We start from the raw sequence: 21890 nt of genomic DNA, 5'->3' as shown, positions 1-21890 counted from the left end.
CCCAGGCAGGTCTCGAACCCGCGGGATCAGGCAATCCACTCACCTCAGCCTCCCAAGGTGTGGGATTACAGACTGAGCCACCGAGTCCGGCTCTTTTTCTTTTTCTTTTTTTGAGTTAGAGTCTCACACTCTGTCACCCAGTTTGGGGTGCAGTGGCACGTGCTGCAGCCTCGACCTCCTGGGCTCAGGTGATCCTTCCACCTCAGCCTCCCGAGAGCTGGGACTACAGGTGCATGCCACCACGCCTGGCTAATTTATTTTTATTTTTTTGTTGAGATGAGGTCTTGCTATGTTGCCTAGACTAGTCTTTTTTTTTTTTTTTTTTTTGAGTTGAGAATCTCACTCTGTCGCCCAGGGAATGCAGTGGCACGATCACAGCTTACCACAGACTTAAACTCCTGGCAAGCCATCCTCTCACCTTAGCCTCCCAAGTAGCTGGGACTACAGGCATGCCCCACCATGCCTGGCTAATTTATTATTATTATTGTTATTATTATTATTATTATTATAGAGTTAAGGTCTCACTATGTTGCCTAGGCTGGTTTTGAATTCTTGGACTCAAGCAATCCTCCTGGCTTGGCCTCCCAAAGTGCTGGGATTACAGGCGTGAGCCACCACACCCTGCCAAATCCTGCATTTCCATAACTTCAAAAAATATTGTTCAGGCTGTTACTTCTGCTTGGAATGGAACTCTCATCCTGATCTTCTGGGTTCCTTTTCAACCTCCAAGGTCCAGCCAGCTTAAGGCTTATCCTCCCCAACCTCCTCCTTCCTGTCTGAGTGGCCTCTGAACTGGAACTGGCATTGGCATTTATCATACTGTCAAAGTGTCTGCTCCTTGACTAGGCAGTGAGTGCCTTAAGGACAAAGAGACTATGCTAGTCAGCTCTGATCCCAGTGCTCAGTGCTATGTCTGATAGGCAGTATGTTCTCCAGAGCTTGCAGGATTGATTTCCTCTTAATACAAAAGAGAGAACGCAAATTGCATTCTGGTGAGACTCAGCTCTGGCATCTTCCCATGGTGGATTGGCTTGGGAGAAATACCTTTTATTTCAGGGAAGGAGAGTCATGAATAAAAAGAACATCTCTGCCTCTGCATGACTGTAGATAAAAGGTCTGAGTCTCATTTTTTTTTTTTTTGAGTTGGAGTCTCACTCTGTCGCCCAGGCTAGAGTGCAGTGGCATGCTCACGGCCACCCCAGCGTCGACCTACTGGGCTCCGGCGATCCTTCCGCCTCAGCCTTCCAAGTAGCTGGAACTACAGGCGCACGCTGCCACGCCTGGCTAATTTTTGATTTATTGTAGAGATGAGGTCTCGCCAAGTTGCCCAGGCGGGTCTCAAACTCGCGGGCTCAGGCAATTCACTTGTCTCGGTCTTCCAAAGTGCTGGGATTACAGGCTGAGCCACTGAGCCCAGCGAGTCTCATTTCTTCATCTGTATATTGTGATTAATAATATCAATTATTGGGATTAAATGATACACAATCAGGAAATAACCTGGCACAGACCCAGAAACATAGAAAATGCCCAATAAATGTAAGCTTGTCTTGATTATTGTTATAGTATTATTGTTATAGTAGGTGCTGAAAAATGACAGCCATTATCGTTATTATATCAAATTGTTATTTATCTTCTGAGTTGAGTGCATTTTTCACTGTCTTTTCTACTAGACTCGCCTATCTAGCAAAACAATGCATTTTCCAAGTATATCACTAATGCTTAGCACCATTTCTTCCACATGGTAAAAGTATTGAATGAATATTTGCAGATTGATCAATACATTATTAGTAACGAGGATACATAATTTTACAGATTTTTTTCCACATTTGCTCAGTTGCATTTAAAAGGTGAATCTATGTGGCGTCAAGGTTAATAATTTTTCATGAAAATAAGCACATTAATATGTGAAAAAGGTATAAATATCGTAAGCTTTCATACAGCCAACTCGTACAATGGGTGTTGTACTAATTTAGTTCCAAGCAGTGGGTATTCATTTTAAAAGCAGATCACTCCCATTTACCTCTGTTCCCATAAAGAACTTGGTGCAGAAGTCGTCTATTGGCCGGAGATGATCAATCATCCCACCTTCCAGATTATGGTATGGGCTCGTTTCTCCTGCCTTCGCTGCTTTGTTCTGTGCTAACATTTTGTCTTTTGGAAGCGTGTGGATAGAAGAACACATATCCCAGTGAAAGATCTTTTAAAATATAGAGAGTTTGCATTTTCTGTCTCTTGCCACAAACATCTGCCCCATTCCCTTCCCAACGCAGTGGGCATAAGAGAAGCATTTCTAGACCTCTAATTTAGTAGTAGAATCCTTTTTTCAAATCAAAACATCACTGACTGTCCTGTGGGATCACTCTAGCTGCACACGTACAGCGCAAGGGCACATCTGACCCGGGGCTGAAATGCAAACATCATCAGGAACCTGTTTCTTTTAAAATGTCTTTGATGTCACTTTGAAAGCAAAAGCTTCTTTATGATAAAAAATTTACAAGTGCTATTATCCATTATTACGTCTCCTGGAGACAACTGCTATTAAAATATTGGTATATTTCCCTCTAGTGACTTTTCTGTGAGTATACAAACATATATATATATATATATTTTTTTGTTTTTAGAAAGAGGACAGAAACAAACATTTTTAATGGGGTCATAATCTATTTTAGTCTTGTACACTGTTTTTCTGTTCACTTAAAGTTGTGTCTTGAGTGTTTTCCCATTTCCAAAAATGTGATATTACATTTCTGGGAAAGTTGATAGAGACATATATGCTCATAAAACACACCTCTAATCACACTTCCACGATGTGTCCTCTGGATAATACCACCTGAGGGGAAAACAAGCAACATAAAACCAACCAACAAATAGACAAATGAAAACTCGAATAGGAGAGGAACACTTTAGCTTGACTAAAAATATATATTGCATTTCAAAAAAACTTTAGCATAATTCTGGACAAAGTTAAAAAATAATTATCATAATTTAGTCGATGCAGTCAAGCAACACTTCCTTTGTCTGAGATTTACATGTCTTGAGAGGTCTCTTTTCCCATTAAGTAACACATTAAAAACAAGTTTTGAAATAAGCCAAACATGGAAATAGATCATTAAACACCTGCATTCCAAAGTGTAAATCAACATTTCAAAATTGACTAGGCACATCAATCACATTGTTCTGATTAAATGATATTATTTATAATACATGTAGAAAGAGCAAAAAGACACTTTGTGTCTATTTAATATATAAAATTAAAATCATTAAATATTTCACATTCTTCACTCTCATTTTAATGTCAGGTTTATTCTTTGTAAAAATGTACACAGATATATTAGGGAGTATAACATGCATATAATTTATAAATAAATATACATACATTGGGAATTTTTACTAAAAAATGTTTACTGAGGATGTGCAAAATTCAAGTGTGGAGGCCTCTGGTCTAACAAAGGGAGACAAGACCTTGATCTACGAGAACCCAACTAGTAATGTAAAAGAATAGACAAAGATGAGATACATTGTTTTTTTTTTAAAAGACATAGTTTCCCTGAGAAACTGGAAGTGGGAACCTGAGGAGAGAGGCAGGGGTGATTAAGTTATCAATTCTGATGTGGACACATTGACCTAGAGGGAGTGGATTGGGTTCAAATCCAGAAGACAGCAAGAGTCAGGTGGAGAATTCTCAGCAGAGGTAAAAGCTGGAGCCCAGCAGGTAGACTCTGTTAGCAAAGGGAAAGCATGGCAATGAGAAAGCATATAGCTGAAGATAAAGTTCATGACGGGGGTAGGGGGAGGTGAAATGGAGCCAGGCAAGGAGATAGAGAAAGAAAAATGGAAGAAGCAGCAGGATAGAAAAATCGCAAATGCTAAAGAAAGTGTGAACGCCAAGGGCTGAGTTAATAGCATTTGACGGGGCAGAGCCAAAGAGGGTGAGGCGAGAAAAAATGTTTTCATCAACTGTATTTATTGAGTCTTGACTGGAATAACTTTGGAATTTAGTAAATTCAAAGTCTTCCTCATACATCATGGATTTCCCATCACTTAAGATAGTAATAGTAACAGCAACTAAAATTTACTGAATGCTTACTACATGCCAGGCAGTAAACTGTGTGCTTCATATGAACCATTTCATTCAACTCTCACAGTAACTTCTAAGGTGGTTACACAATGATCTTCCTTCAAGGATGAGCAAACTGAGGTTCAGAGAGATTTGAGTAACGTGTGCAAAGTCTTACATGTGGTAGTCCACATTTACTATGAGTTTACTATGTGCTTTTCTGAAAGCTTCACGTGTATTAATTAACTCCCTCGCTCTATATTCAAACAGATTGAAAGGCAACAACAACAACATAACTAAGGTACAGAGAGAGGTAATTTGACCTGTTTAAATTATAAATTGTGGCTTTGGGAGTAAGCCCAGACAATCAACTCCAGAATCCATATTCTACTTTTTTTTTTTTTTTTTTTGAGTCAGACTCTTATTCTGTTGCCCAGGCTGGAGTGCAGTGGCACACTCATGGCCACCGCAGCCTCGACCTGCTGGGCTCATGCGATCCTTCTGCCTCAGCCTTCCAAGTAGCTGGAACTACAGGCGTGTGTCACCACTCCTGGCTAATTTTTTGATTTATTGTGGGGACAAGGTCTCACCATGTTGCCCAGGCTGGTCTCGAACCTGTGGGTTCAAGTAATCCTCTTGCCTCCACCTCCCAAAGTGCTGGGATTACAGATATGAGCCATCATGCCCGGCTCAGAATCCATATTCTTTTTTTCTTTTTTTTGTGAGAATGCAGAATTTATTGAGAAAGCAGAACAGCTCCTACAGTGGGAGGGGATCTGAAGGGGTTGCCCAGAATCCATATTCTTAACCTCTATGCTGTATTACTTAGAAGAGTATAGGCCATGCACTAAAGGCTATTCCAGAAGAGGGTTTCCAAAACCGTTTAGAGCAAAGGCTTCCAGATCGGAATAAATATGGAATTTCTTGAAGTGACTGCTTAGAAGGGCACTGATTGCCAGGGACCTAAAATGGCAGGCAAAAGTGAATAGTCCTTGGTTACGAGATGTCAACAGAGTGCCAGATGGTGACACTGAGACTGAGCAAGCCTCAAGAGAAAATGGTGGGATAGCGAGGACTTATGATTAATAGTCCAAGTAGAACAGGTATAGGACCAATAAACAAAATCTGATCAAGAACCTTATGAGTGCATTCTAGTGTACAGGGCCAAATCTGGCCAGAATAGGTGGCTAGCTGGCAGTGTATCTGAAGGAGACCCAAAACACCATAGCTGATTTCAAATAAAGTTCTAAAGGCTGACCGTTCACACAGAGACAGATTATGGCTATACTGTGACTGCCATTAGAGATAAGAGGTATGTGTTAGCAAGATCCCTAGGATTACCAAGTGAAATCAAATTCTCTCCAGAACCTGTAAAATTGCAACATGGATTTCTGGACACATAAGGGGCATGGCTAACTAGAATTTCAACTGAGCATCTAAACACATGTGTCTATTCTTTTTATGAACTGACTTGGCCAAATATGTCTTTTCAGAAAACAATATTTATGAAATGACCTTGTCTGGAAAGAGAACATTCATTTGATGGGCATATTCCTGTTTAATGACATTTGGGACATGCTACAAGGTCCTTCATTTTAAATAGCCTTTCCTTAAGTGGTTGAAAATATGTATTTTTTCTTACTTATTTTAGTGTCTATCCAACCAGAATATAAACTTCATGAAAGCAGGAACCTGTTTTTTTCACAGCTATATCTTCAGAGTCTAACACTTTGCAGGAGTTTAATAAATATTTGTTGGGAAAAAAATGGTTGAGTAAACTCAGGCATAAATATGGAGATAACAGTATGAAAATTCTTCTTTATAAAAGTAAAAGGTCACAATATTTTTAGATATTACTTCTAACCGCATTTAGTTTTATATACCTATTCCCAAATATTAACTGTGCCAATAGTACGTTTCTTTAAGAAAAAAAGAAGGGCTCTATATCCTGACATGGTGCCAGTAGGCAGCCTTCAGAAAGAGGTGGCCTAAGAGTCTAATATTTGTAAAGACAGAAGATCAATAGAAATTACACTCACTTGAAGGAGGTCAAAGTTTAGATTTATTTGTTTAAAAAGATATGTAGGCCAGGCTCAGTGGCTCATATTTGTAATCCCAGCACTTTGAGAAGCCTAGGTGGGTGAATCGTTTAAGGCCAGGAGTTCAAGACCAGCCTGGGTAACATAGTGAGACCATGTCTCTACAGGAAAAGAAAAATAGCTGCATATGGTGGCATGCATGTAGCCCAGCTACTTCGAAAGCTGAGGCAGAAAAATTGTCTGAGTCCAAGAGGTTGAGGCTGTGATAAACTGTGATCATCCCACTGTACTCCAGCCTGCATGATAGAGTGAGATTCCAACTCAAAAATAGAAATAAAATAAAGAAAAAAATATGTAATTATATCTCAATGCACTTACAAAAATACATTTTAGAGAAATTTCTGCTTTTGGTCAAAAAAGAGCAATTAGGGTTATACTTAAGCTCTCTCACCTAAAACAAAAAAAAAAACCAGATAAAATATATGAAATAATTTTCAGACTACAAAGGACATTGATCCCTGAGAGACAGGAGAAATAAAAAGATGATTATTTTAAATCTAACCATATCAATAATTATATTAAACATGAATGCTCTAAATATCTCAATTAAAAGACAGAGATGATCAGATTGAACTTGAAAAGCAAGGCCTAAAGAAAGTTATGTCAAAAAGGTTAGATGTAAAAGGATTTAAGAAAGGTATACCATGTTAACGCTTACCAAAAGAAAACTGGAATGGCTATAGTAATATTAGACAAAGTAGATTTCAAAGTAAAGAGTATTATCAATTCATTAAGAGGATGCAACAATCTTAGAATTTATGTATCTAATAATAGAGCTTCAAAATACATAAACAAAAACTGACAGACCTGGAGCAGAAACAGACAAATTTGTAGACATTTATAGTCAGAGGTTTCAGTGTCACTGCCTCAACAACTGATAGAACAAGGAGACTGAAGATCAGGAAGGACATAAGAGATTTAAAATAATACTATCAGCCAACTTGACCTAATGAACATTTATAGAACATTTCACCCAGTAACATGAGATTCACATTCTTCTAAACATGGAACATTCCCAAGATAGACCAAGTATGGCTATATAAGTCACACAAAGTATGTTCCCTGATTACAGTGGAATTACACAGATATAAATAATTTAAAAGATACCTGAAAAATCTCCAAAATCTCAGGAACTAAACAACACACTTCTAAATAACCCATAGGCAGAAGAAGATAACCACAAACATATAGAAATTATTTTGAACTGAATGAAAATAAAGATACAGCATATCCAAAGTGTGGGACGCTGCCAAAGTAGTTAGTATTTAGGGAGCAAAATTTTAGCACTAAGTACCTGTATTAGAAAACAAGAAAGGCCACAAATCAGTGACTTCAGCTTTCACCTTAAGAAACTAGAAAAAGAAAATCAAATTCAAAGTAAATAGAAGATAGGAAATAATAAAGATAAGAGCAGGTATCAACAAAATAAAAAATAGAAAAATAAGAGAAAGAATACTCCAGGGTCAGGTAGCTTAACTGGTGTATTCTACCAAGTATTTACTGAAGAAATGATTAAAATTCATGTAAACTTTTTCAGAAAATAAAAAAAAAAAGAAAAAAGGAAATACTTTTCAATTCATTCTATGAGGCCAGAATTATCAAAACCAGATAAAGATATCATAAGAAAGAAAAACTATAGACCAATATTTCTCATGAACATAGATGAAAAAATTCTTTTTCTTTTTTGAATTGGAGTCTCACTCTGTCCCCCAGGCTGGACTGCAGTGGCACACTCCTGGCCACCGCAGCCTCGACCTGCTGAGCTCCAGTGATCCTTCTGCCTTAGCCTTCCAAGTAGCTGGAACTACAGGCGTGCGCTACCTCACCGGGCTAATTTTTTGATTTATTGTAGAGATGAGGTCTCACCAAGTTGCCCAGGTGAGTCTTGAACCCACGGGCTCAGGCAATCCACTCACCTCAGCCTCCCAAGGCACGGGATTACAGGCTGAGCCACCGAGCCCAGCTGATGCAAAAATTCTTAATTAAATTTTAGAAAATTAAATCCAACAATATGATAAAATGATACTACATCAGGACCAAGTGGGGTTTACTGCAGGAATTCAGGACTGGTTTAACATGAGGCCAGACAATTAAGTTCACAAACTCATCCTAGAAAAAGTGCTACTGACCTCAATGCTGAATATCACTATGGTTACTTTCGAAGTACTCCTCCCTGGAAGCTAGGCACTGATGCCAGCACCTAGTTCACCAGTTAAAGCAATTTTAGAACTCTTTTTCTGGAATGGCCATCAGAGCTGTCGTCGTATTAGCCTTGATGTCCTGATTGTCATCAAAGGGTCTTCCTTTTAATATTTCCTTTATTTTTAGGTTAAAAATAAAGTCCTTGGGGGCCATGCCAGGAGAATAGAGAGTGTGTCCCAATATAGTTATTTGTTTACTGGCTAAAAACTGCTTCACAGACAGTGCTATGTGAGCTGGTGCATTGTGATACAAGAGCTCCTTAGGGACCGTTTTTGCACACACCTCTCTCATGCCAAGATTTTCAGTTAAGATTTTCCTAACTGTTTCTGTGTCTATGTTTATTTGATCTGCTATGCTCGCAGTCAGCTGATGATTTTGACACACAATTCAACAAATTTTTGCCATGTTTTTGTCAGTTCTGCTCGTCACTGGGCATCCTGACCTCTCTTCATCAGTGATGCCATCTCTCCCCTCAGAAAAACATTTGATCTATTTGTACATTGCCGTTTTCTTCATGGTATTATCACCATAAACTTGGACTTATATGTCCCTGATTTCACTTTCACTCTTGCCAAGTTTAACGAGAAATTTAATGTTTGGCTGTTGCTCTAGTTCGGTTCTGACATTCTTGTGATGACACACAAAAACATGCAATGACAATAATGAATGCCACTCAGCAAGACACCGCCACATGTCGACACAAACACAGCTGTGAGACACTGATAAACAAGGTTACGAAACCTTACAGAGTTGTTTGTTTGGTGCTGCCAAGGTAAGCACACAGTGACAAGCTCGCGAACTTAATTGTCAGACCCTGTATTTGAAAATTCATCAATGTAAGTCGTCATATTAGTAAGCTTAAAAAAGAAAAAAAATCTGGTTATCTCAAAAGATGTAGAAAAAATCTCACAGATTTGTGAATAGAAAGAAACTTCTTTAACCTGATAAAGGGCTCTACAAAAAAACCTACAATGAATATCACACTTAACGGTGGAAGACTAAATGCTTTCCCCCTAAGGTCAGAAACAAAACTGGAATGTCTACTCTCACACTTCTGGAATTTGACACTCTGGAAGTTCTAAACAGTAAAGTAAGATCAGAAAAAAATTAGTCATCAGGTTGGAAAAGAAGTGAAGCTGTCTTGCAGATGGTATTATCATCTATATAGAAAGCCCCCAAATCTACAAATAAGCTACTATAACTAATAAGTGATTTTAGCAAGATTTCAGAATGTAAAATCAGTATTCAAAAGTCATTTGTATTTTTATGAACTTGCAGGGAACACCCAGAATTAAAAATTATGAAGTACCATTTACAAGAGCACCAAGAAATTTAAAATACTTCGAAATAATCCATCAAAAGAAGAGAAAGATTTGCACACTGAAAAACTACAAAACATCGCTGAGAAATTAATGAACTAAACAAATGAAGAGATACATTGTACTTGTGGGTTAAAAGTCTCAGTTTTGTTAGATGCTGACTCATAATATTGATCTACAGAGTCAATACAATTTCAATCAAAGTCACAGCTAACTTCTATGCAAGATAAACTGTTTCAAAAACTCACATGGCAAAACAAAAAACATACAACAGCCAAGAACTACTCTGGGAAAAAAAAAGGTTGGAGGACTCATGCTATCTAATTTCAAGACTAATAATACAGCTATGGTAACCAAGACAGTGTGGTATCACCATAAAGACAGACACATAGGTCAATGGAACAGAATAGAGAGTTCCGAAGAGACTCACACATATATGGACAAGTGATTTTTGACAAAGGTGCAAAGGCATCCATCCTTTGAAAGGATAGTATTTTCAACAAATGATGTGGGAATACCATCCACAAAAAAATGAACTTTGATTCATAACTTGTGCCACACATAAAAACTAACTTGAAAGGGATTATGGACCTAAATTATAAAACCATAAAACTCCTAGAAAAAAACTTAAGAAAAATAATTTGCAACCTTGGGTTAGGCAAAGATTCCTTAAATTGAACACCAAAATTATGATTTACAAAAGAACAAATTGATAAAGGAGACTCCCTCAAAATTAAAAACATCTATTTTTTGAGTTGAAACCAAAATCAAAATCACATGGAAACAGTCTCATTCTATTGCTCAGGCTGGAGTGCAGTGGCACCATTACAGTTCACTGAAACCTCAACCTTTTGAGCTCCAGCGATCCTTCCATCTCAGTCACCTGAGAAACTGAAACTTCAGGTGAACACCTCCACACCCAGCTAATTTTTTGATTTTTTTTTTTTTGTAGAGATGAGGTCTCACCATGTTGCCTAGGCTGGTCTCGGATTCCTGATTTCAAGAGATCCCCCGACTTGGCTTCCCAGAGTACTGGGATGATAGGCGTGAGCCATTGAGACTGGCCAAAAACATCTATTTTCAAAAGACTGTTAAGAGAATTAGACAACAAATTACAGACTGGAAGAAAATATTTGCAAATCACATATCTGAAAAGGGGCTAGTATCTGAAGTATATTAAGAGCTTTTGGCCAGGTGTGGTGACTCATGCCTATAATCCCAGCACTTTGGGAGGTGAGAGGATTGCCTGAGCTTATGGGTTTGAGGCCAGTCTGGGCAACTCAGTGAGACCTCATCTCTACAATTAAAAAAAAAAAAAATTAGCCAGGCACGGTTGCGTGTTCCTATAGTTCCAGCTATTAGAAGGCTGAGGCAGAAGGATCACCTGAGCCCAGCAAGTTGAGGCTGTAGTGGCTGTGAGCATGCCACTGCACTCCAACCTGGGCGACAGAGTGAGACCCCATTCAAAAAAAAAAGAACTTTCAACGTTCAATAATAAGAAAACAAACAGCCGGGCTCAGTGGCTCAGCCTGTAATCTCGCGCCTTTGAGAGGCTGAGGTGAGTGGATTGCCTGAGCCCGCGGGTTCGAGACCCTCCTGGGCAGCGAGACCTCATCTCTACAATAAATCAAAATATCAGCCGGGCGTGGTAGTGCGCTCCTGTAGTTCCAGCTACCTGGAAGGCTGAGGCGGAAGGATCGCCGGAGCCCAGCAGGTCGAGGCTGCGGTGGCTGGGAGCAGCCACTGCGCTCCAGTCTGGGCGACAGAGTGAGACTCCCAACTCAAAAAAAAAAAAAAAAAAAAAGAAAAAAAGAAAAAAAAGAAAACAAACAATCCGATTGAAAAATGGGCAAAAGAGTTAAACAGACACTTTGCCAAGGAAGATACACAAGTGGCAAAACACAACAAACAAAACACATGCACAAGAAAATATGCTCAACAACTTTGGTCATTAGATAAATGTAAATGAGATATCACCATATGTATTTATTATTATTATTATTATTTTAGAAAGCAGGATTTATTAAGAGGACAGAAAAGCTCCCACGGTGGGAGGGGACCCAAGAGGGCTGCTACTATATGTATTTTAGAATGGTTAAGTTAAATAGACTAACCATGTCAACTGCTGGTGAGGATACAAAGAAACCAAACTCTCAAACACTGCTGATAGAAACATAAAATGACAAAATCACATTGGAAAGCACTTTGGCAGTTTCTTAAAAAGTTAAACATACACCTACCATAGGGTTCAAGCACTCCATTCCTAGGGATTTACTCAAGACGCATGAAAGCATATGTCCGTACAAAGACTTGTACATGAATGCTCATAGAAACTTTATTCTCAATAGCCTAAAGCTAAAAATAATCCAAATGTTTATCAACAAGTAGATGGATAAACAACTGTGGTTTATCCGTACAATGAAATACTACTCTGTAATAAAAAGAAATGAACTACTGATGAGACATCATGGATGAACTTCCCTCCCCCTGCAAAGTTGCCTGAACCCAGGAGTTTGAGAACAGCCTAGACAACATAGCGAGACCTCATCTTTACAAAAAATAAAAAAAATTAGCTGGGTGTGGTGGCACGCGTATGTAGATCCAGCTACTTGGAAGGCTGAGAGAGATCACCTAAGCCTGGCAGGTCGAAGCTGTGGTAGCCATTATTATGCCCCAGCACTCCAGTCAGGGCAACAGAGACTCCAATTCAAAAACAAAAAATAAAAATAAAAGTCAATTTTCTTTCCTTACAATTTTATCATAGTGCTGTATGTATATTAATTTTTAAAATTATATTCTGATTGAGAATGGTAATTTGTTTCTTGGTACTTCATAACTTATTTTGCTAGACTCCACATGTTCCACTCTAAAGAATTACTCTTTGAGCACATACATATTCTTAAGTGGGCTTCATTCACTTTAATGTAATGAGTTTCAATGAAATGAAATCCTTTTGTGTGTATAGGCAGTTTTAATGTATTGTTTATAGCAATTATAGTCATTAGAAAGTTCCATATTGGAAGGTTTGATTTTCTGCATTCTTGTTACAAATTAGACCATCCTAGCAAGTGGTTCACTTTAGACATAATCAGCCACCGACACTCAAATTATTAAAGACTTTTTAATAAGCAAAGGCAGTTACCTTGTGATTTATAAAGTAGGTGGTCTTGATTCAGGCTCATCTTGGTTGGGCAGTGGTCTAAACTTGTTTCACCCTTGGACAGCCTTACCTTTTGGGAAGACACATAATGATTATTTCCATATATCCTTAAATTATCCTTGGGTAATTTATTCTTGCCGTTCCCTTCTGCTTCCAGAGTGAAGGAAGTCTAGCTCCCTCTCTTTCTCCTCTCTTCTCTCTCCCCATTTCTAGCTGCTTTTCCCCTGGAAGGCATCTAAACTGCGTTTCTATACCTTGCCACAGAAGGGAGCATGTCTGGGGACACAGTTCCAAAACCCAAATTCTCCTGTGTCACTGTCTTTCTGAAAACGTCTTGGGTTTTGTTCCATAATGCAGCCTTGTTAGTTTTAATATAAGATAACGACTCATTTCCTAAGTCTTTCGGTTAAACGAAACTCCAGAAAGTTGTACAGGGCCTTGCCTCTGCCTGGCCACCCCCTGGTCCTCTCAGGGACACACATGGCCGGGAGTTTCAGAAGTAGCCCTGGACCGGCACTACACCCTGGTGGCTTGAGTGAGAAATTGTCACACTTCACATTTCTCCCCAGTAGCTCCCTGACCCTGCCTTCTCCTTCAGGATGTCTGTCCCCATGCCGTGCAATTATTCTCAGGTGGCTTTGGTTTATTTATTTGTTTTAACTATCCACGGCTCAGTAGTCCTATGACCCAAACTCTCCAATCTTGTCTTTCCAGTTTTCTCAGTTATTTCATCAATGTCCTCATTCGTCCATGTTCTTGTTTCACTGGGAGCAAATGCAAAATAATATAATTCTTGTGATATGTATTAATCAAAAGAAAAGAAAAATGTTAAGTCTGAAATTAAAAGAAGACATTTTAAAGAAAGAAATAAAGCCATTAACATCAGAGGCCCATTCCTAGTTTCCATACTTAGCCATAGTCATATTTTTCTCAAATTAAAGTTGCTTCTCTTCAAGTTCGCCATTCAAGATAAATACAAATAAATTCTCATCCAATTTCTTTTCAGTTCTGGACTACTAACATGCAGAATATGCAGAATTTTGGCCACAATAGGGAGGAAAATTAGCTCTCTGGGCTAACTTGAGCGTCATCAGTCAATTTTCAAATGCAATTGAGTAATTATTACACAAGCCATTTGTAAGTTGTGGCTTGAATATACATGAAATCTCAGTCGAAAATTATGATTATTTTGATTTCTGGCTTGCTCTAAACAGGCATCAAAATAACTCTCAATTAAGAAATGTATTGGTTGACTAAACCCCTAAATTACTGTAACTCTTGTGTTAATTTGAACTGCTCAGCTATTAGAGTGTGTGTCTATGTATGTCTATGCATGCAGATTCTATAATGTATGTATGCAAACAAAATGGCCCAAATTTTATTCTACTGACCTTAATGAGTGGTTTCCAGGAAAGATCCAGATGCATAAAAGTAGATGGCACATCAAAAGGAATTTCAATACTTTCTTCCTTCTTTTTCTCTGTTGGTTGAGGGGTTGCAACCTTCTGTTGTCTAATATCCCAAAAACATATTGTGCTAAAAAAAGTTTATATTTTATATTCTTATTAAGTACAAATAAGAAGTGAAACCTCGGGACAACTAGTCATGCTGCTACACATTAGCAATGTGACTATGGCTAAGATTTTTATGCAATAACAGAGCTTTTGCATTTTATATTTCAGAGAATTAGACTGTTTAGAGAGTGATTTAACAACTTCCCTTGTCCTGGGACTGATATTTTCAAATATGAGAGCTGAGTTTGAAATTGATGTAATCTTTAAAAAAAACAGTTTTATTGAGATATTACTCATAAACTACCAACTTCATCCAGTTAAAGTGTATTAAGTCAGTGGTTTTAATACATTCACAGAGTAGTGCAGCCATCACCACATTTTAGAAGATTCCCATCACCCTGTCTCCCAACCCCACTTAGATCAGCAGCTATTTCCAATTAGCTGGTCTCCCAAGCCCTCCCTCAAGTCCTAGGCAACCATTAATCTGCTTCTTATCTCTGTAAATTTTCTTGTGCTGGACGTTTTATGAATGAAATCTTATAGTATGTGGTCTTTTAGGACTATCTTTTGCCCCTTAGCATAATGTTTTCAAGGTTCATTAATGTGGTGGCACATATCGGGACTTTATTCCTCTTTATTGCTGCCTAATATTCCATTGCATGCATATTTTATTTATTCATTCACCAGTTATTTATGAATGGATAAACACATTAGAATTATTTCTCCTTTTTTTTTTTACTATTATGAATAATGCTGCCAGTGAACATTTGCATATATTTTTATTTCTCTTGGGTATATCTAGGAGCGGAATTGCTGGGTTATATGGTAACTATGTGTTCAATCTTTTGGGAAACTGCCAGTTTTCCAAAGCAACTGCACCCTTTTTACATCCCCTCAGCAATGCATGAGAATTCCAATTGATCCACATCTCCATAAGTTAGCCAACACTTTTTATTTTTTGTCTTATCATAACCATCCTAGTGGTGTGAAGTTGTATAGCATCAAAATGGCTTCAATTTGCATTTGTGCCTTCGATGCAATATCTAAGAAATCACTCCCCAACCCAAGGTCATGAAGACATGTGTCTATGTTTTCTTCTAAGAGTTTTCTAGTTTTAGCTTTTACATTTAGGTTTTTATTCCATTTCAGTTAATTTTTGTATATGGTGTGAGATAGGAGTCCACTTTATCTTTTGCACATGAGTATCCAGTTGTCCCAGTGCTGCTTGTTAAAGAGACGATTCTCATTGAACTTTCTTGGCATCCTCGTTGAAAATCACTTGACCAAAGATGTATGGGTTATTTTCTGGACTCTGAAGTCTATTCCACTAATCTGTCTATCCTTAAGGTAATTCTCATATAGCTGTCTCTATTACTGCAGCTTTGTAGAAAGTTTAGAAATTCGGAAGTATGAATCTTTTCACTTTGTTCCTCTTTGACAAGATTTGTTTTGACAATTTTAGATCTCATTATGGTTTTGATTTGCAGTCCCCTGATAGCTAATGATATGAGCAACTTTTTTTTTTTTTTTTTTAGAAAGAAGGATTTATTGAGAAAATAGAGAAGCTCCAAAAGTGGGTGGGGAAAAAATCTATTGAGAATCTTGGGGGAAACATCTATTGAGAATCTTTGGGTAAACATCTACTGAGAATCTTGGGGGAAACATCTATTGAGAATCTTGGGGGAAACATCTATTGAGAATCTTTACTTGCTTTTTAATTGGGTTATTTGTCTTTTTATTGTTGAGTTGTAAACGTTTTTATATGTTCTGGATATAAATCTTCCATCAAATATATAATTTGCAAATATTTTTTCCCATTCTATGAAGGTTGTCTTTTCAATTTCTTGGTAGTGACATTTTAAAGCACAATAGTTTTTAATTTTGATGAAGTCTAACTTACCAATTTTTTCTTTTGTTGCTTATGCTTTTCATGTTTTATCTAAGTGACATAATCTTAACAGTATCTCAATATATGGGAAAATAACATACACGGAGTTGGATATCATCTGCTTTGTACACAGTAGGCACCCAAGAAGTAGGTACCCAACAAGTGTTATTTCTCCTTCCTCACAGGTGATTTAGAAGTTTTACAGTTCTAAAAATATCTTTCACATGAATTATCTCATTTGATTTTTCATAACCAACCTGTGGGAAATATTGTTTATGATACAAAAGTTACATACTATAAAGATACTTGAATTAATTATGTGTATTTTGTGTTAATTTTGTGAAATTAATTACATTTTTGGTATTATTTATGTAAAAGCATATAAAAATGGCAAAAAATATGCCATATTAGCTCCATAATTTCTATCATTTGGGATATGTATAATCTGATTAATGAATTGAAGATACATTATACAATTTAGATGTATAAAGTATTTAAACAAATGGCAACTCACGAAAAACTAACAAATCTGTTACTCATTTATATAGTTTATCAATATTAATCATTTGCTCATTTTAATAATGAATGGTCAAAATTAATAATTAATGCATAACCATTGACATTTATTAATATATAATTAATAATTAACATTTATTAATATATAATTATTTATGTTGTCAAAACAAATTCTTGAGAGAATACCACAAGTGACATATTAATATCTTTTAAAAAACATGCTTATACCTGGTTTAAATTGTTTTTCAAAATTATATAGCTCTTCTTGAATCTTATTTCTAGCATTAATTTGCATTACACATGAAATAACTTTGCTATTACAGACAGCACCGGTTGAACTTTCTACATAAATCAGTCACATAGTCTTAATTAATGGAAATTTATTTACTTATATTCTGTATTATAAGACCCTTAGCATGGCTGAAGTATTAAGGATAGGACTGATGGAGTTTTATAGATAACTAAAAGTTAGCTTTTCTAAAAGCACAAACTTTATTTTTTACTTTAAAAACTTTTGAACTTTTCTACATTTACATAAATAATCAAATAAAATAATTTACCAACCAGTCTCCTTCCTTCCTTCCTTCAGACTTAAGGGCCATCATAAACAAACAACCAAGGACCTTGTCAATGTGCTTTTAAATGTTTTCCCAGGCTACTGAAGAACAGTATAGCTGTGTGTCCTGTTGATGACAACATTATAGCAGAAGCATTTCTCCATGAAATCATAATATAATTTTAATTGTTCCATAATATTCTATATTGTTCCACAGATGAGGAGTTTTTGTTTTTTTTTTTTTTTTAGTTGAAGTCTCACTGTCACCCAGGCTGGAGTGCGGTGGCACTCTCACGGCCACCACAGCTTTGACTTGCTGGACTCAAGCGATCCTTCTGCCTCAGCCTTCCAAGTAACTGGGACCACAGGCGTACGCCACCACACCCAGCTAATTTTTTGATTTATTGTACAGCCACGGTCTCGCCAAGTTGACCAGGCTGGTCTCAAACCCGTGGGTTCAGGCAATCCTCTTACCTCCGCCTCCCAAAGTGCTAGGATTACATGCGTGAGCCACCATGCCCGGCTGTGTTGCTGTTTTTGCCTGGATGTTTCTAATTGTTCTTTGGGGACCTGCCCCCTTCCTGCTACATGCTGTCAGGTTGGGATTATCACTCACAGTGATATGCCATTTCCTCTCTGGCCAAAGGAGTGGGTTTATGATGCAACTGAGGGCCAAGCGTACTCTGTTCAGTCACTCTGAATCTTTTTTCTTTCTAAAACTTTATTTTATTATGGAGATGGGGGCACAAGTCAAGATTAGGTACATAAGTAATCTAAGTGCAGGTGAAGTTTGCGCTTCCAACTGGTCTTCACTTTCCCTGGTTTAGGACCAAGTATGCTTTGTGTTGATACGTGTCCCCCACCCTCAGCAGCGTTCCACGACTTCTGATCCCTCTCTTGTGCTAACGTGATTGATGTTCAGGTCCCACTTACGAGTGAGAACATGCGGTATTTTGTCCTTTGTTTCTGTGAATAGATCATTAAGTATGATGGTCTTCAACTCCATCCAATTTGCTGTAAAAATTCATGATTTTGTTCTTCTTTATGGCTGCTTAATACTGCATTGTGTATATGCACCACATTTTCTTCATCTAGTCCACTTTCGATGGGCGGCAGGGTTGGTTCCATGTTCTTGCTATTGTGAACAACGCTGTGATAAACATGCGTGTGCAGGTATCTTTTTTATAGAGTGATCTGAGTTCTTTCGGGTATATTCCCAATAAGGGGGTTGCAGGGTCATATGGAAATTAGATTTTTAGAACTTTTAGGAATTGCCACACTGTTTTCCACAGAGGCTGTACTAGTTTATACTCCCACCAACAGTGTAGAAGTGTTTCCTTTTCACCACATTCTCTCTAGCATCTGTTATTTTTTGTTACTGATGATGGCCATTCTGACTGGAGTTAGGTGGTATCTCAGTGTAGTTTTAATTTGCATCTCCTTGATGACTAGTGAAGCTGAACATTGTTTCATGTATCTGTTGGCTGCTCATATGTCTTCTTTTGAGAAGTGTCTATTCATATCTTTTGCCCGCTTTGTAATGGGGCTGTTTGTTTTTTTCTTTTCAGCACATTTGAGTTCCTTGTAGATCCTTGATGTGAGGCCTTTGTCAGACATGGAGTTGGCAAATATTTTTTCCCAGTCTGTGGGCCATCTCCCTGCTCTTTTGATGGTTTCTTTGGCTTTGCAGAAGCTTGTCAGTTTAATGAGATCCCACTTGTTTATCTTATCTCTTATGGCATGGGCACCTTGGATTTTGATCAGGAATTGGTTGCCAGTTCCAACTTCTATAAGAATGTCTCCTGCATTTTCTAAGGTTCTTATAGTTTGAGGTTTTACATTTAGGTCTGTGATCCATTTAGAGTTGATTTTTGTGTATAGGGATAGGCAGGGGTCCTGTTTCAATCTTCTGCATGTGGTCAGCCAGTTTTCCCAGCACCATTTATTGAACAGGTTCTCCTCTCCCCAGTAGTGGGTGGTGGCAAACCAACTTTTATAAATGTACAGCAAAAATGTGAAATCTCTTTTCCAATTTAACGCTATGATTGTCATAATTCTTAGATAAAATTGAATTATAAATAACACATATTGCAAATTTATAAAGATGAGAATGTGAAGCAGAATAACTGTGAATAACATTATTAAGCACAAAGATTAGTTAATTCTTTTAATGACATATTTATCTCTATAAAAAGACTTTTAAAACCAGCAACAATTCATAACGTCTGTCCTTTAGTTATATTAGATTTAATTGCTACAATGAAGATTATTTAAGGAGCAGAAGAAAACACCGATTTTAGGGGCATCTAAGAAAAAAAAGAACATTTTGTATAAAAGCATGTTAGGAAATATTTGAAATAAGACTTACCAATCTGCTGAACACGTGGCAAGCTGACAACATATTCCACTTCGATTCTCAAAAACAGAACCCATTCTGTTAATCTATTTTTTAAAAATGCAAGAAAAGTAAATTCTTATAGAAGAATGATGTTTTTCCTCATAGTTATTTACCTCTTACATTTTTTTCTTCTTGGATTTAAATTTTAATAAGATAGCATACCAGGCTGGGCTCAGTGACTCAGTCTGTAATCCCAGCACTTTGGGATGCTGAGGCAAGTGAATAGCCTGAGCCCACAGGTTCGAGACCCACCTGGGCAACTTGGCAAGACCTTGCCTCTACAATAAACCAAAAATTAGCTGGCCATGGTAGCGCGTGACTGTAGTTCTAGCTACTTAAAGGCTGAGGTGGAAGGATCACCTGCACCCAGCAGGTCGAGGTTGCGGTGGCCGGGAGCGTGCCATTGCACTCCAGCCTGGGCGATAGAGTGAGACTACAACTCAAAAAAACCCCAAAACAACCCCCCCCCAACAAATTGGATCATTTCCCAAAATTGGAATTACCAGTCCAAAAATTTGAAAATTTGAATGACTTAAGAACTACACTGACGAATGGCATTCCAAAAGTGTTATGCTGTAATCAGCAATGGCAGTGTTTACTGGTTTTACCACCTCATTCTTTTTTAACAGAATACTAGTGGAAATTTTCATTTAAAAACTAAGTCCCAAATAGTTTTTATATAGTTTTTATAGTTTTATGCTTTATAAAGCATTATTATTGCTTTATTATTAATGTCTTTGATATTAGAATGGCTGAATAATTTTTATGTTGATTTTCTAATCGTTTTGTTTACTGTATATGCCTTTTGCTTATTTATTGGAGGTTTTTATATTTTCCATATTTGGTACAAATATTTTTCTCCATTTTGTTATTTACTCTTTACTTTTTATTTTTATTTTTTATTGATCCATACTAGATGTATGTTTTTGGGGTACAAATCAAGTCAGGGTAATTGGAATGTCCATTGCCTTAAACATTGATCTTTTCTTTATGCTAGGAATATTTAAATTATTCTCATCGAGCTACTTTATAATGTACAATAGGTTGTTGTTAACTATCGTCACCCCATCGATCTCTTGAACACTGGGTCTTATTTCTTCTATCTGTCCCCATTAATTAACCTCTTTTAATCCCCTCCATTTTTAATTTAGAAATTTATATGTGTATATTTTATATCTGTCAATCTTTCCTTTGTGATTTCTTTCAACATTAATAACCCAAGGAGACCATCCAGTTCCAGAAATGTAATATTCTATTCTGATTTGTTGTAGTTTTCTTATTTGTTATCTTCACTTAAATTTAAAATCATTTGGATTAAAATGCATGTATATAGTGTGAGTTGAAATGACAGTGATGCAAAGAGTGGAAAATATTCACACCTTATTTTTACATATCAAAACCTCATCTTCTCTACTATTGTATTATATAAGTATTGACACCACCTACGTTAAAACAATTGTTTATGTTATCTTTTTATTTTAAAGACATGGGGTACAATTCAGGATTAGGTATACAAGTGGTTATCATACAGATAAAGTTTGGGCCTCCCTTTGGTCCCCACTTTACCTGGTTTGAGATCAGGTACCCTTAATGATGTTGTGTCCTCCCCACCCCTGTTGCATCCCGCTATTCCTTTTCTTTTTCTCTTTCTTTCTTTCTTTTTTTTTTTAAGAAAGTAGGATTTATTGAGAGGACAGAAAAACTCCCACAGTGGAAGGGGAACCAAGGGGGTTACCCCAATCCCTTTCTTAAAGTATTATGATAATTATTCAGGATCCGCTTATGAATGAGAACATGTGGTACTCTGTTCTTTGTTTCTGTGATAGATCACCCTGTATGATAGACTCTAAATCCACCCAGGTTGCTGCGAAGTTCATATGCTTGTCCTTCTTTATGGCTACATAATATTCCATTGTTTATATATACATTTTTTAATCCAGTCCAGTTTTGATGGGCAACACGGTTGACACCACTTACATTTTTTTTTTTTTTGAGTTGGAGTCTCACTCTGTCACCCAGACTGGAGTGCAGTGGCCGCTCCCGGCCACCGCAGCCTCGACCTGCTGGGGTCCGGCGATCCTTCCGCCTCAGCCTTCCCAGTAACCGGAATTACAGGCATGCACTACCACGCCCGGCTGATTTTTTGATTTACTGTAGAGATGAGGTCTCACTGCTGAGGCG

At 37.5% G+C, this 21890-nt stretch overlaps 1 protein-coding gene across 1 annotated transcript in view; it reads right to left on the bottom strand.

Annotated features, from left to right (window-relative positions):
* WDR63 (WD repeat domain 63) overlaps positions 1-21890 on the bottom strand; it is a 72839-nt gene that overhangs the window by 16450 nt on the left and 34499 nt on the right. The window contains exons 14-16 of the mRNA XM_008064808.2: positions 14229-14373; positions 12820-12907; positions 2021-2151 (exon numbers count right to left, since the gene is read on the bottom strand). Coding sequence (XP_008062999.1) covers positions 2021-2151; positions 12820-12907; positions 14229-14373 — 364 coding nt within the window. The remainder of the gene's footprint in view (positions 1-2020; positions 2152-12819; positions 12908-14228; positions 14374-21890) is intronic.

Source organism: Carlito syrichta, unplaced genomic scaffold (assembly GCF_000164805.1).
Source record: "Carlito syrichta isolate Samal-C Ts95f unplaced genomic scaffold, Tarsius_syrichta-2.0.1 Scaffold308051, whole genome shotgun sequence".
In the NCBI taxonomy this organism is placed as follows: domain Eukaryota; kingdom Metazoa; phylum Chordata; class Mammalia; order Primates; family Tarsiidae; genus Carlito; species Carlito syrichta.
Note: the sequence above shows the minus strand (reverse complement) of the source record. Positions and strands in the feature narration are given on the sequence as shown.